Raw genomic sequence first — 14,200 nt, forward strand, 5'->3', positions numbered from 1 at the left:
GATACACAATCTCAGTATGTACTACTAAGCAGCAAAAACTGAATTTGAAATTGCTACAATATTGAATTTGCGACAACATGCCTGAAAGAGATCCCCTCGGGTCAATTGGAGCTGTTTATCAAAGAAACAGCAAGCTACCAAAACCACATACTTTCAACCACATTCAACCAGGAGACCTCACCAGTTTGTACTTCAGACAAGGTAAGACTTCAAGTAGAAATGCAATATGCCTTTCCTGGTGTAGTATCTCTGCAGTATGCCTTCTGCTTCAGCTGCCCACCAGGACCTGAATGCACTTCAACAAATTTGCTGGTTACACATAGCACAAGCTGTCTTGGGACATTCTTAAAACTCCCAGCTGAGAAGATTTCAGACCCTTTTTGGTTCATTAGCATTCATGGGCACATGGCTGACCTGCAAAAAAAGCACTCAGAAGTTCATGGCTTGACCAGTCCTCCCAAGATGTGCTACAAGAGCTGCAGCTCCACAGGAGCAGAGCAGGAGGAAGGGGCACCTGGCATTTTCCTGGCTGAGCCTGCCTGCCTTCAGAGATTGTTTTCCCTTTGAAGAGCAAGAATTAACAGATCGTGTTGGGGAAGGGAACTGAGAAGGATGTGGGGTTTTGATTATTTTACATTGTCTAATCCAGTCTAAATGGAAAGGTTCATTGATTTCAAGTCTACGATCTGGGGAGACCAGGAGCCTGCTGTGTCTTTTACTGCAGAACTTATATAAGGAAATGACAGGGAAAAGCTCATGGAGAACCTCATCTAGAATGATGCACAAACCTGGGTCTGAAAAAACAGCTAGGTCAAAGTGATGAAAAGCTGGAAGCATCCTACAGTCATTGTGCACTTTAAAACATATCACAGAAGATGGCATAACTTATCCTCATCTGAATTAACAGGAAAACTTTAGGCATTTACAATTCTGACAGAAGTTCATAGTGGTGAAAAAGCTGATATATTAAACATACGAAAAAGTGGTTCTAGCAAATTTTACCTCAAATATTATAATTTATCTTTTGCTGTACATTAAATATATAGTAACTCGATAGCTAAGCTGTAGTAAAAAACTTGGCCTCACCCAAATGTGAAATTCCAGTTTTCAATATTATATCTCCTCTGCTATTTGGACTAGTAATATAATTTCTGTGCTTGTCAGAATTACCTTTTTTTCTTCAAATGACTATAGCATTTATACTGAGACCTAGACCTCCAGCAAAGATGACATGGACTTCCTTCATTGGGTTTATTTCTCTCCAATATGTTCTGTCCTAATTCTGTGCACACTAAATCCAGTCCTGCTCTTGCTTTGAGTTACTTACATGGTTTTCATTGAGGACAGGTTGTTTTGAATGTGACTATGCTGAGAACAGCAAACCAATACAGATAGCTGTTAAAGTTTTCTCCATCTCTTGACTTCTACACTATTCTGAGTCTCTAGATCCTCAACCCCACTGTCAATATCTGTCACATGTGACTTGCATTTTTACTTTATCAGTTTCTCCTTATGATCTTCAATTGACACTATCCTCTTGGCTATTCCTTGATGGAAGTATTCCAAGGCCAATTTTTGGATCTCGCAGATAACAGGGCTGTGATCCTGCAGACATACATTCTATCCGCTACCCCTCAGCATTTTGGAGCTTACTCCCAAGACCAATGAATTTGTGACTAGGAAGCCCCCTACAGCACTCAGAATTCCTTGATCACTTGCCTTTCATGACTGTACCCTTCATAAAATCTGATAAGGTGTGGTTGTTGCATTAGTCACCCACTCCTACTGCTGACCATGCTGAGAAGTATGCCTCTTTCTTTAGGAAAGTGATTAATTTTAGGCAGATTTCTTCTTTCTATTCAATACTCAACCTGAAATTTACCATGGTTGCCAAGATAAGTTAATAATTTGCCTATCTCCAGGTAAGTCTGGATCCAATCTCTGATAGCAGCTGTCTAAGCCCAGAAGGGAAATTTTCCACAGTAGAAAAATTTTCTGAAAATTTCCCTTTACTGCTGTAAGAGTAACAGCTGTTACGTCTCTGCTGGCTTCTGTGTTCAGAATGTTCTCTGAATTAATGGTGTGGAGCAAACATCTGATTTACAGCTATGGTGACTTTTGTCTGTATTAGGGTCCCAGTGCAGGTACCAGCAAATGTAGATACAGCATCTTTGAGGTAGGGAAATTACACTGAAAGATAAAAGTCAGAAAGTGAAGACAAGTTGCCACTATTATTTCTACAATATACAAGAATTCATATTAGACTCAGTCAAATGCCTTGACTTCCTTTTTACTGATATGAATATCTCTAATTTGCAGTGACAGGGTTTTTAAGAGAGTTAGAAGTACCTAATTCAGTTTGCACTGCTGATAATGCAGACACCATCAAAAATCTCACTGTGAGTGCTTACAAAAACCAGGGTGAAAAATTCCTGTTTTCCAGAAGGATTTCTAGGATCTTGTAAGTAAAATTAATAACACAGAGCTCAAGTGTTCTTCCCATTGTCATCGATAAACTTGTTACTTGTGTTCAGCCAGTAGCAGGATAGGTGTTAGAATGAATAGGAAGTTTGAAAAGGAAGTGTGAAAATAGACTGAAGACAGTGTAATGTTGATAGTAATCATTATGCTTCTTTACAGAGAAGATGAAGAACTCTCTGCTGGCAGCTATCTTTTTACTTGTTAGAGGTGAGTTTTCACATACAGCACAGCTTACTGCCGCTTATGAACAGTAAAAATCCTTACTGCTACTCAAGGATGAGGCTGTACGAACGCAATCATGACCAAATTAAATTCTGTGAGTAGGAGAAGCAACCACCAGCAACATTTTTCCTGTTTCTTTTGCGGTTCTCTTGACCAACAATTCCTTTTTTCTTTTCTCTCTTTTCTTTTTCTCCCCCCCCCCCCCATCCCGCCGTCTTTGTGCCCCCCAGATTCCTGCCGCTGCACAGACTGGGACTCTCCGTTCTGCCGGCAGCTGCCAGGTGGGTGGAACGCCGGGCTCCCGGCGCCGTGCCGGGCTCCGGCGGGCGCTGGGCGCTGCTCGGGGCTCCAGCAGCATCGCCCCCAAAAGCACGCCCGCCTTTCCCAGAGGGAAAGCCCTGCCCGAGCAGCACGGACAGATGTGTGAGGGCAGGGCGCCCGGGCTAACCCGCACGCTGTGAGTGAGAGCGCAGCCAGCGCTTCTCAAATTGCTGCCGTTCCAAAAGACCACGGATCCTCTCATGTTTATGTGCGATGGATATCTCTGCTTTCCATTCAGCTGGGAAATTACTGATGATGCCGGGAAGGAACAGTACAACACATTTTGATAGAGAGTATTACAGAGCAGTGGGTGGTCGTCTGATGTACTTTGTGCTGGATTTATTGTGGGCAGGAACATCCTACTTGCTAACAGACACAGCAGAGATGACAGGTTCTTGAGTACACAGTGACACTGGGCAAGACATCTGCAGGAGGACTATGTTCTTCTGAAATTAGCCACGGATAATTTTCTAGTCCTTGCAATTAACTTGCCAGACTAAGCTCCACTAAATCATTAGTGAGAAAACCAGATGCTCAGGAAGAAAAACAGAAAGTTCTAGAGTGAAAAAAATTAAAGGTAGGTGGTGTGGGGTTTGTTTGTTGGTTTGAGGTTTTTTTACGTGAAGAAACCCAACTGCGTTTTCTTTAGAGCAAAGAAATTTTCTTCTTTCTTTGCATAACTCTTGGAGCACAGTCATGATACAGCTCTGGGACTATGCTAGGTCTGGGAAGAATTAATAATATACCTGTTAAGGTCGAGCAGCACAGTGGAACAAAGAAAGCACTAGAATCAAAATTGATGTGCATGTGCATAATATTCACAATCAGGAAAAGTGAAAATAAAATGTGCATTCATTATATTCATCTGGACAAAGCAATGTAGAACTTCAGTATATTGGGAGTGGGAGGATGCTTTGGGGTGTTAGCCAAGATAATACACTATTTCCAAACATGAAATCTACTATTTTTCCTTTGTCTGCTTTAATACCATAATCTAGCAGAGACAGACCAGGGGGATTTTGCAAAGAGCATGAGGAATAACCACTGCTCCTCCATAAGCAGAGACAGGTCTGCAATATGGCAGACACCATGTGGATCTGAGTTAATGGAGCTCTTATTTCAAATAGTGTCAGAAACAGTATATTACCAATGTATTGACATGAAGTATTACACCAGGTCCAAAAAGATTTGGGTTTCAGGTGTTTCTTCAAAACAACAATAAACACCAAGGGACTGTAAGGTTTAATTCAGAGTAAAACAAGAGAAGGATGAGAGAGCTGTTGCTGTTTTCCCTGCTGTTGACAGACACTATGTTCATGGGTGAGGAGGCCAAGATGCCGTGTGGTGGCCAGACTAAAAAAACAAAGAATTCTCCAATGTTTCACATGGCTATGGAAATAAGGAAGACATGATCTCCACCTTCCTGAAAGGAACCTCTACACACCTGAACTGATGCGGCATAGTTTATTAAAAAAGCATTATTCATTTCGTATTAGAGAAAAGAAGTGTCATAGGTGAGGGTATTAATGTCAGTACTATAATCACTTGACACACTTCTTTTTCCAAAACGCCTTTTAACTTCAATATTCATTTGTCATCTCAATGATTAAAAGAATGCCAAGGATACTTTGTAACTCAGGTTGTAGGAAGAAATGAGGAAAAGAGAACTGATCTTTTAACTCATAACCTAGGTTATGAGATATCATAACTGTGCTACAGCACCAGCTCCAGACATTCATATTTACCTATCACATAGCAAAACATTTCTCATTCAAGATTTATAGGCCTATTGGCAGCTTGTTAGAGCTAACAGGTATGAAGGACGTGTGACTCTACTCATTGGGAAAAATTCTCCTTAAGCACCCCATTACTGCTGAAATCCGTGTCTAGTTTTCTGAACCACAACAGCAACAACAAAATTGGAGTCCTTTTCAAAGGACTTTGAGACACCATGACTGATTCTTCTGAACTAATAACTCAGACAGTAAGACACAAAGCAAAAGAACACAGTCATATTTTATCATTAACACTTTTGTTAAGAGATTTTTGAAATACAGACATAAATTTAATCACTAAAGACAAAAATTAGTTCCTTCAATAAAGTCATCAGTGCTTATTTTCACATCAACTGAAAAAAGGTTATGTTCAGTTGCAAAAATAAAAAAATCCCCATATTTCTCTTTAAAAAATTAATAACAGGTAATTTTATACATAAACTTATACCCCTCCTGTTTTATAATGCATTCTTTATAAAGTTGGCAGTCTAAAAGTAATATTGCTTTTATCCAGCAATAATGTGTTGTTCTGAACTTCAGATAGAGATTGATGGTTTTGACTGGGGTCTAGTCAACAAGTTCTAGCCTGGTTTGTATTTGGTTTCATTACTGATAGTCCCTTTGAGTCAGTTAATTGTTACCTGTGATAGGTTTTTTCCAGTGCACATGTTTTCATCTTTCAGATTGGGACAATGAATTGGTGTGTTACAAAGAATTAAGTGAAGATCTAACCTGTACCTGGCTGCCAGTACCTAGTGCTGCAAATACATTTAATTATACTGTATACTTAAAATGGTAAGTCTGAAAAATTATCTCAAAAAAAAAAAAAGCTCTTATTGCTGTTAGATGTGGTTCCAATCTGCTGGAGTTTTGTTCCCGTGTACTTCACCATTTTAGAGGTTGTTACACAAGGCTAGTCAATATCTTGCATCACTTCTCATCACTATCTATTGATTTGTAAGAGCTTGGTTAGAGAGTAGAAGGTTGATTTTGGCTAGACATCACAAAAACTTTTCTATTCCTCCCCTCCTCAGCCCAACAGGGCAGAGAAAATATGACAAAGGATCAGGAGTCAAGATAAGAACAGGAAAAGATTTCTCAACAATTACTGCCATGGACAAAACAGACCTGACCTGGGAAAATGAAATTAATTTATTAACATTCAGATCAGAGTAGAGTAATGAGAAATACTGCTAAAACTTGGAACACCTTCCCCTTGTCTGTCCCCCTGTCCCACTCTTTTCTTCTTACTGGGCTTAACTGAATTCTCTGCCTCCTCCACCCCAGCATTGTGAGGGATGGGAAATGGGATTGTGGTCAGTCCCTCACATGTGTCTGACACTTCTTTTCTCTTCTGACTCTTCCTCTGGTCCAGCATGGGAATCCTCCCACAAGGGGCATGAACTCCCACAGTCCATCATTAACTCCTGCAGCATGAATTTCTTCATTAACTGCTCCAGTGTAGGTCCCTTCCATGGGGTGCCAACCCCCAAGAGCAGCCTGCTCCAGAGCAGGTCCCTCATGGGTTCACTAGCCCTGCAATCCTGCTGCAGTGTGAGCTGCTCCCACATGCTCTCATTCCTCTCTGCCAGCTGCTGTTGTGCAGCAGGTTTTTCCCTCTTTTAGATGCATTATCCCGGAGGCACTACCCCCATGGATGATAGGCTCAGCCTTGGCCAGCAGCAGGTGTGTCCTAAGTCAGCTAGGACTGGCTTTGTTGTACATGAGGAAAGCTTGCTGCAGCTACTCATGGAAGCCACCTCTGTAGCAATCTGCTCCCCTGCTCCCAAAACCTTTTCATGCAAACCCAATACAGAGTCATTATACATCTTTCCATACCTCCAACATCCTTTAAATCATTATTGACAAAGCTCAGCTCACTCAATTACATTTATTTGTAGATATTGACTTTTATTGACTATTCAACATAGATGTATTTAAGGTAAAAGAAAAACAAACCTAAAATATTCAAACAAAGAGACACATACTAAGTTTTATTTTATGTATTATGTATTTTGCTGTAGCACGTACCCAAGGAGATGTCAGATGTAGCATACTTTCTGGTAATTCTGAATTATCAAGCAGAGGTTTAACAGATGGAATGAATCTGTGGGGTTAATTTTGAACTGATTACCTCAAATACAGTATCTTCAGTTGCAGCTGCATTACAAAATTGAATTTCCTCATTTTATATCTAGATATTTGGAATCTCTCATGAGATTAGGGGCATGTTCAGAAATAGAAATGTGAGATCAGAAGACATGATCTTTGCCATGAGACCTTACCATGGGGTACATGGAGTACAACACTGTATACCGTAGGTAAATTCTGATATTCATTGCTGATTGTTTGGCCACATAACCACCCCTTGTCATTAAAAATGAGCTGTGGTTAGAAACATCTCCTAAAGCTAAGAAAATGTCACCACACTGGGAAATTCCCCAGGGTGATCATCTTCACATTGCACAGGAGCAAAGCAGCCACCTCAAGGCTGAGATTACTCCCCTCCTCACCTTTGATATTTTCTCACTGGTGGTAGCAGCAGCCACCAATTTGCAATAAGCAAAATCTACTGCATTGCTGTCCTGCCTCTAGGAACTTCACGGAATACCAATTTTTTTGGAAGGGCAGAAACATCTATGAAACAGCTCTGTTTCTGAAGAGATGTTATCAGTTGAAATATTTTTAAGCTACTTGCTGTTAAAGTCATAAGCCAAAACCAGACTGTGCTGTTCCCAGGCTGTAGGGTTGATGTCATGAACAGACAAGGCAGATAAAAGAATGAAAGAGGATGTCAGTGGGGGAAGAGGGAGGCAATTCCCTGGCAGAGGTGGTGATGTTTCCAAGTCAGAGTCAGGACTTTAATCTCAATCTCCTAAATTTCCACCCGGTGGTCTTGAAGAAAAAGTTACTATCTCCTCCTCTATTGGGTTAAAAGGAAAGAAAAAACCCCACATGTGAAGGGCTTTTACCTTGCCTAGAAGAGGTTATCACCCCTTCCTGAAAGTAACATCAGTTTGATGTTGTAATAGTTCCTTGTCCTCACTCCATGTGATTAAGCTGTCAGGAAGAAAAAGATTAAAGATAAACACTCCCACAGAAAAGTTCCAACCAAGAATTCAAAATCATGCTTTGAAATTTTAATGGCTGATTCACAACAACCCTGAAGCAGAAGACAGGAAAACGTTCAAGTAGATTTTCTCAGGCATTAAATATTGAATCATGATGTGTGTAATTTAATACTTGAAATGCATAGCTAGGCAATCAGTATGCGAGTCCCTCTCATAAAGAACACTGAACTTGCAAATTTCAACCTTGGAAAAATCTGTCCTGTGTGTGGCAGAGACTAGATGAGAGAGACAGGGAAAAAAGTAGCCAGCAAAGTTATATGTAAGGCATTAAAACCCTTGTACTTCCTGCGCTGTGTATATTAGGTGTACCAGGAGAAATCTACAGGGCTGGGGACTCAGGTGACATTTAAATATCTCCGTCAAACTCTGAAAAATTGCAGGAACAGAAGTCAGAAGATAGGCATATAACTCATAAGAGACTTTTCATAACTTTATGGTAATTTAGATTCATGTAACTGGGAAATTTTGCTGTTCAAAAGGAATTTGGGCACCCCTTTTATAAGAGGCAAAGCTTTATGAAGTAATTTCTAACCTAATTTTATACTTTCAAAATGCTCTGTTAATACAAAATCCGCTGTAAATACAAAAGAAGGTCATACAGATCTTGTTGTATCATGCTATGCCTCAAAAGTTTAAGGAATTTGACAGTTCTCTACCATACAAGAATTTGCATATTTAAATTTGCTAGGGTTACTGAGGTGCATGAATTCATCTTGCTGTTTCAAGCTGCTCAAGGTGAAACTTCAAGATTTACAGATGTGGAATTATGTGTAGAGGTATCTGAAAGATATCAATTGCTATAATTCTGCTTTCTTGGGCAGGGAGGAAAAAATAACTATAATCCAATAAAATGTTTTTCATTCTGCTTCCTTTTCTCTGAAGGAACAAAATACAAAAACCTTTTCAACGAAACACATCATCACCTTCCATCACAATAGAACGAAAGAATCTCTACATTGAGAGATTTGCAACCGTTTGGATAGCAGTGAATTATGGCCATGACACCTGTGCAAAAGGAAAGAACATCTCAGTTTTACCAAGCAAAGCAGGTACAGCATCTTCATAAGTTGTGTTGCTTCAGTGCCCAGCTAAAGCTGTATTCTGTAAAGGTTATTTCCAAAATTTCAGCTCCCAAACACTCCTGTTATTTTTACTGATTCAGAGACCTAAGTTGCAGTTTGACTTCCTTGAATGAAGTTCATAACAGAAGCCTATGACATTTTGTGGGAGGAGGGTTTTACTTGAAATATTTTGCTGGAATATTTAATATCCATATCCAGAAAAATATATAGTAATATTTGTGTACCATACTTAACCAGCTTTCTATGCTCTCTTTTATGGTTTTCTGAATTTCTTTGTATTGGTTCACAAAGATCAGATTGGCACAGCACTGTGTACCTAAGGAATCCTTGATGTAGGGCATTAGAATTTTGAGAAACATTTTCAAAATTCAACTCTTTTCTAAGGCCACTTTTCCATGACACAGTGCTAAAAGAAAGTTATGAAAAAAACAGCCCTATTTATTAGGCCCTTTAAATGTTTGTTTAAAGATTCCCTACCTATCTGGTAACTGATGTTAAGAGCTTCTCAAAACTTCACACGCTCAGACTAATCATGGTCCAAGAAAAACCAATGATTCTCCACTGGGAGTTACTACCACTACAACCCAAATTATCAATAGTGTAACTTTTACTGAAGACTTTTGGACACATTGTGTTTATTGGAGAGGAAAATGGAAGTATATTTGCACTTACTGAAATTTAAAGATATTCTGGATATTTTTATACAACTCATGATTACAGGTACTCTTGATATTTTGATTTTGCCTTTCAGCCTCACTCAGAATAGTAACTGCTTAGAAAAAGAGTGTTCCTGAAATCAGTAGAAGCATTCACAAAAGAAAGGCAAGAGGAACGACTGTATTTTGTTGATGTCATAAAGATTTAGTAATTATTCATTTAAATGGTGTTTTGAAGTCTCACAGCATTCAGTATTGTTTGCCAAGTATTTTAATTTTTATAGACCACACTCAGCAGATGTAATTACCAAAGATTTCCTGCCTCTCTTGTGTTTTAAACAACTGTATCTCCCCATTTTAGGAAAGTGCTTGTCACCATCTAACATAAATGCTTATCAGATCACAAACCAATTGATAATAAAGTGGGACCTGCCCACAGCTGATACACCATACGAGCTGAGATACAGAGAGGCACTCACAGAATCTGCTCCGTGGACCCTGGTAAGTACTTCCAGATGACAATCTCATGAAGTATTAGGTGCTCCAATATCAGCTCAGCTGCACGTATTATATGCAGCACAAGGACTGCAAGATGGCATAGCAAGGAGCCATTTTGTAGGCAGATCACACTATGGCACCTTGGTTTGCTTCCAACAAATCATGACATGTTTGGGAAAGAGGGAATAGTAGCTTTAAACAAAGTAAAATAGAATAGCTTGTTATCTGGTTCATTAACCTACCAGTGAGACACTATAACTACCAGTGATGCAAAAGCTGAATATCAGAACTGCCATTTAAACTCAGACCCAAATCATACTTCCAGTGATTTACAATGTTGCTCTTTTAGCTGCTATCATTACATTTTCAAACAGATTAGAGATCAGGTGGCTTTGTTTTTTAAGGTAATAATTCATACTTTACACACTTTTGGTTAGTGTAAGTATTCCAGATTTTCTTCTTTGAAAAGAAGAGAAATAATTTCCCTGTGATACAGTCATAGGATGGTTTGGGTTGGAAGGTTCCAACCAGCCTGGTTCCAACCAGCCCTGTCATGTGCAGAGCCACACTCTAGTAGAGGAGGATGCCCCATGCAAACTGGCCTTGAACACCTCCAGAGATGGAACATCCACAACTTCCCTGTTCCAGTGCCTCACCATCCTCACAGTGAAGAATATCTTCCTAATACCTAATCTAAACCTACTCTCTTTCAGTCTACACCCATTGCCCCTTGTCTTGTCACCACATGCTCTTGTGATCGGTCTTGTCCCATCTTTCCATAAGTTCTCTTGAGGTACTGGAAGGCAATAATAATGCCTCTCCAAAGCCTTCTCTTTTTCAGACTGAACAATCCCAATTCTCTCAGCCTTTCGTCACAGGAGAGGTATTCCATCCCACTGATTTGGTGGCCCTCCTCTGGATTCATTACAACAGGTCCATGTCCTGCCTGTGTTGGGAACCCTGTCCCTGAAAATTGGGAAATAAACTCTCCATCATATTTGTTAGACTACAGGAAGCCAACATTATTTCATTAGCAGTGCTGAATGTGTGGCTAATTCTCTTCAAAGCATACATGCCCAGTAACCTCAGAGACCAGGTTATATTCCTGAAACTATTGTATTTTCATATTTCCTGAAAACATGCATATATGCTGATTATTTCCACTTGTTTGGGTATGGTTCCAGATCTCCTGTCAAATCTTTTCTCCTTGGGATTATCTCAAATACGTCATCAGGTCATTATGTACTTCTCTTATGATTCTTTGCTCTGATACACAGTCCTTGATCTCAAAACTGAGATATTAGTTAGTACATATTAAATCACCGATAGAAGTAAACAAGAAAGGATTAACAGGAACAAGTTTATTAGTCACAGATGTAGGGAATTAGCACAAGGCCACCTCAATCTCTGGTATTTGTATTAAGCACTGCATGTACAAAACTAAGCACTAACAATTAATTTAGGGGTCATGCTCTATTGTGCTAAATTTAAAAGAATTTCCAGCACCTTCTTCCACTGCTGCATAGATGTCTTCTTACAGGACTATTCAGTAACAACCCCAGAGCTGATGCAGTGTTCCAGCTGGGGTCTCAGCAGAGCAGAGCAGAGGGGCAGAATCCCCTCCCTGCCCTGCTGCCCACACTGCTCTGGATGCAGCCCAGGACTCGTGTGGCTCTCTGGGCTGTGAGTGCCCATGGCTGGAGCATGTCCAGCCTCTCAGCCAGCAGCACCCCCAAGCCCTTCTGGGCAGGGCTGCTGGGATATGTGCATCCCCTAGCCTGACCCTGGGTTGCTCTGACCCTGGTTCAGCAGCAGCTGGTCTTGAGGTTCCTATGGTCCACCTCTGGAGCCTGTCCAGGTCTCTCTGGACGGCATCCCACCCTGCAGGCACTGCTCAGCCTGGGGTCATCTGCAAACTCACAGAGCACTTGGTCCCTCTAAGTCATTCCTGAAGATATTAAATAACATTGGTCGCACCCACTATGGACCCTGATGGACACATCTTGTCACTGATGTCCACTGGGATTCTGAGCCACTGTCCACTACCCCCTGGATGTCACCATCCAATTACTTCCCAATCCATATCACAGTTTACTTATCAAATCCATCGCTATCCAGTTAGGAGCCTCTTTGCTTCCTTTATAATACAAAAATCTCCCTTGTTCTTCCTTTTGTCTCAGGAGACTGTTCCCATTTCTCTTGTAGCTGAGTGCTGGTTTTTTTAGCCACTTCAGAAGAGGTACTTTGAGAAGCCCATGTAAGAAATGTTTCATCTCAGTACAAAGAACATTTAGGTCTTGGAAAGGTCCCCTCGTTCACTTGCATACAAGTCCTAGACCATCCTAGGGCAGGCAGTTACCCAAGCATAGCCCACCCAGAAGCACAATAGGTAGACAATCACATGCAGATAGTCTGGCACGTGGCATGTGGAAGAACAGAAGGTTAAGAGCAGTATGAATGCATGCCCTACAGGTTTTGGAGACAGGGGAGATGGAAGATTCACATGAGTGCTGTGGGACACTAGTGCAGACATCCACACTGGGTGACACAAAGGAGTGAAGACTACAGGTCACGAATATTCATGATCTCCCAGGTCCCAGCTGATGCTGAATTTAGGCTGTAATCTCTTCCAAACAATATAAACATAGGCTAAGCTTGCAGATGAGTAAATGAGTATGTCCATATAATGTATTTACAGGGAATGCCCCGACTAAGGCAGGAATGATGCCTCTGACTCCATGTTCTCAGAAGGCTAATTTATTACTTTATAATACTATATTACATTAAAGAATACTACACTAAAGAATACAGAAAGGATACTTACTGAATGCTAAAAAGATAATAATAAAAAACTCGTGACTCTTTCCAGAGTCTTGACACAGCTGGCACTGATTGGCCAAGGAGTCAAAACAACTCACAGCAGAATCCAATGAAAACAATCTCAAAAACACATTCCACCCAGGAGAAGCAAATGAGACAAGAATTGTTTTTCTTTTCTCTGAGGCTTCTCAGCTTCCCAAGAGAAAAATCCTGGGGGAAGGGATTTTTTCAGAGAATGTGAATGCCACAGCCATACATGCACAGAGGATGTATAAAGCTAGTGTTTATCAAGAGTAGGATAAATGTATATGTACTGTAATTTAACATTTGGGTTTCAAATGCATTCCACTTCCCTCTTGTTTGGAGTCTTTCTGTAATATTGTGGGGAGTGGGATTCTTTTGCAACCAAGCAAAAAATGATATGAAGTTGTCACAGACAGAGCAATACCCTTCCCTCCTGAGAAGAAAGTTATGGTTATTGATATAAAACAGAAATCTAGCCAAGTTTGACAGTAAATGTGACAGGGGTTTAACAGGAGTAGATGGCAAAGAACGCTTGATTACTTCACAGAGAATAGAGTCGGACAGAACTGTGAGGAAGACATTTTAAATGGGTCATGATAGGTAAAAAAGGCTCCTTTTGCATTCTAAAATGCTTCTCAGAGCCCCTGCAAGTCTAGTTGCTTCTGGATCCAGACTTAGACCCAGATCTGGTCAACACTTTATGTCTAAAGAATTGTATGTGCACAATCAATCCTTTGTATTACTTAACTGACATTTAAAATTTTCAGTGTATTAATTTCCAATTCACTTATCAAGTATCTGATGAGATGAATACTCTCTCATCCCTGAGGAGTAATCTTCAGAAGTTAAGAAGTGTCCTTACTCAAGACATCCTGTTGTATAGCCCACTGCTGTGCAGGAGAGCTGCAGAGGCTGTGAGCTATCCACTATTTAAAGGGTAAGATGAGACACTTAAAGACATACATGCATGCTCTCTTCAAATATTAGTTTCTTCCAAAGTTAACTTGAGTTGAATCTTAGCCAGCACTATGAGTAGGTGGATGAACTGTTAAAATCAGTCTTTCATATTGTTATCTTGTCTTTCATGTTGTTATCTGTCTGCCCCGAATCAACTTTGAGTCAGATGCTGGTCAAGACACATCTAATATGATTGCTGATACTGGTTATCACTTAATCAGGATTACAAGAAA

General features: G+C 40.3%; 1 protein-coding gene across 1 annotated transcript in view; it reads left to right on the forward strand.

Moving 5' to 3' along the window:
* Positions 1-2,622: 2,622 nt before the first annotated feature.
* LOC108963288 (granulocyte colony-stimulating factor receptor-like) overlaps positions 2,623-14,200 on the forward strand; it is a 32,176-nt gene continuing 20,598 nt past the window's right edge. Inside the window, exons 1-5 of the mRNA XM_030237180.2 lie at positions 2,623-2,688; positions 2,934-2,984; positions 5,483-5,594; positions 8,813-8,979; positions 10,030-10,169. Of these exons, the coding sequence (XP_030093040.1) occupies positions 2,646-2,688; positions 2,934-2,984; positions 5,483-5,594; positions 8,813-8,979; positions 10,030-10,169 (513 nt within the window). The 5' untranslated portion in view covers positions 2,623-2,645. The remainder of the gene's footprint in view (positions 2,689-2,933; positions 2,985-5,482; positions 5,595-8,812; positions 8,980-10,029; positions 10,170-14,200) is intronic.

Source organism: Serinus canaria, chromosome Z (assembly GCF_022539315.1).
Source record: "Serinus canaria isolate serCan28SL12 chromosome Z, serCan2020, whole genome shotgun sequence".
In the NCBI taxonomy this organism is placed as follows: domain Eukaryota; kingdom Metazoa; phylum Chordata; class Aves; order Passeriformes; family Fringillidae; genus Serinus; species Serinus canaria.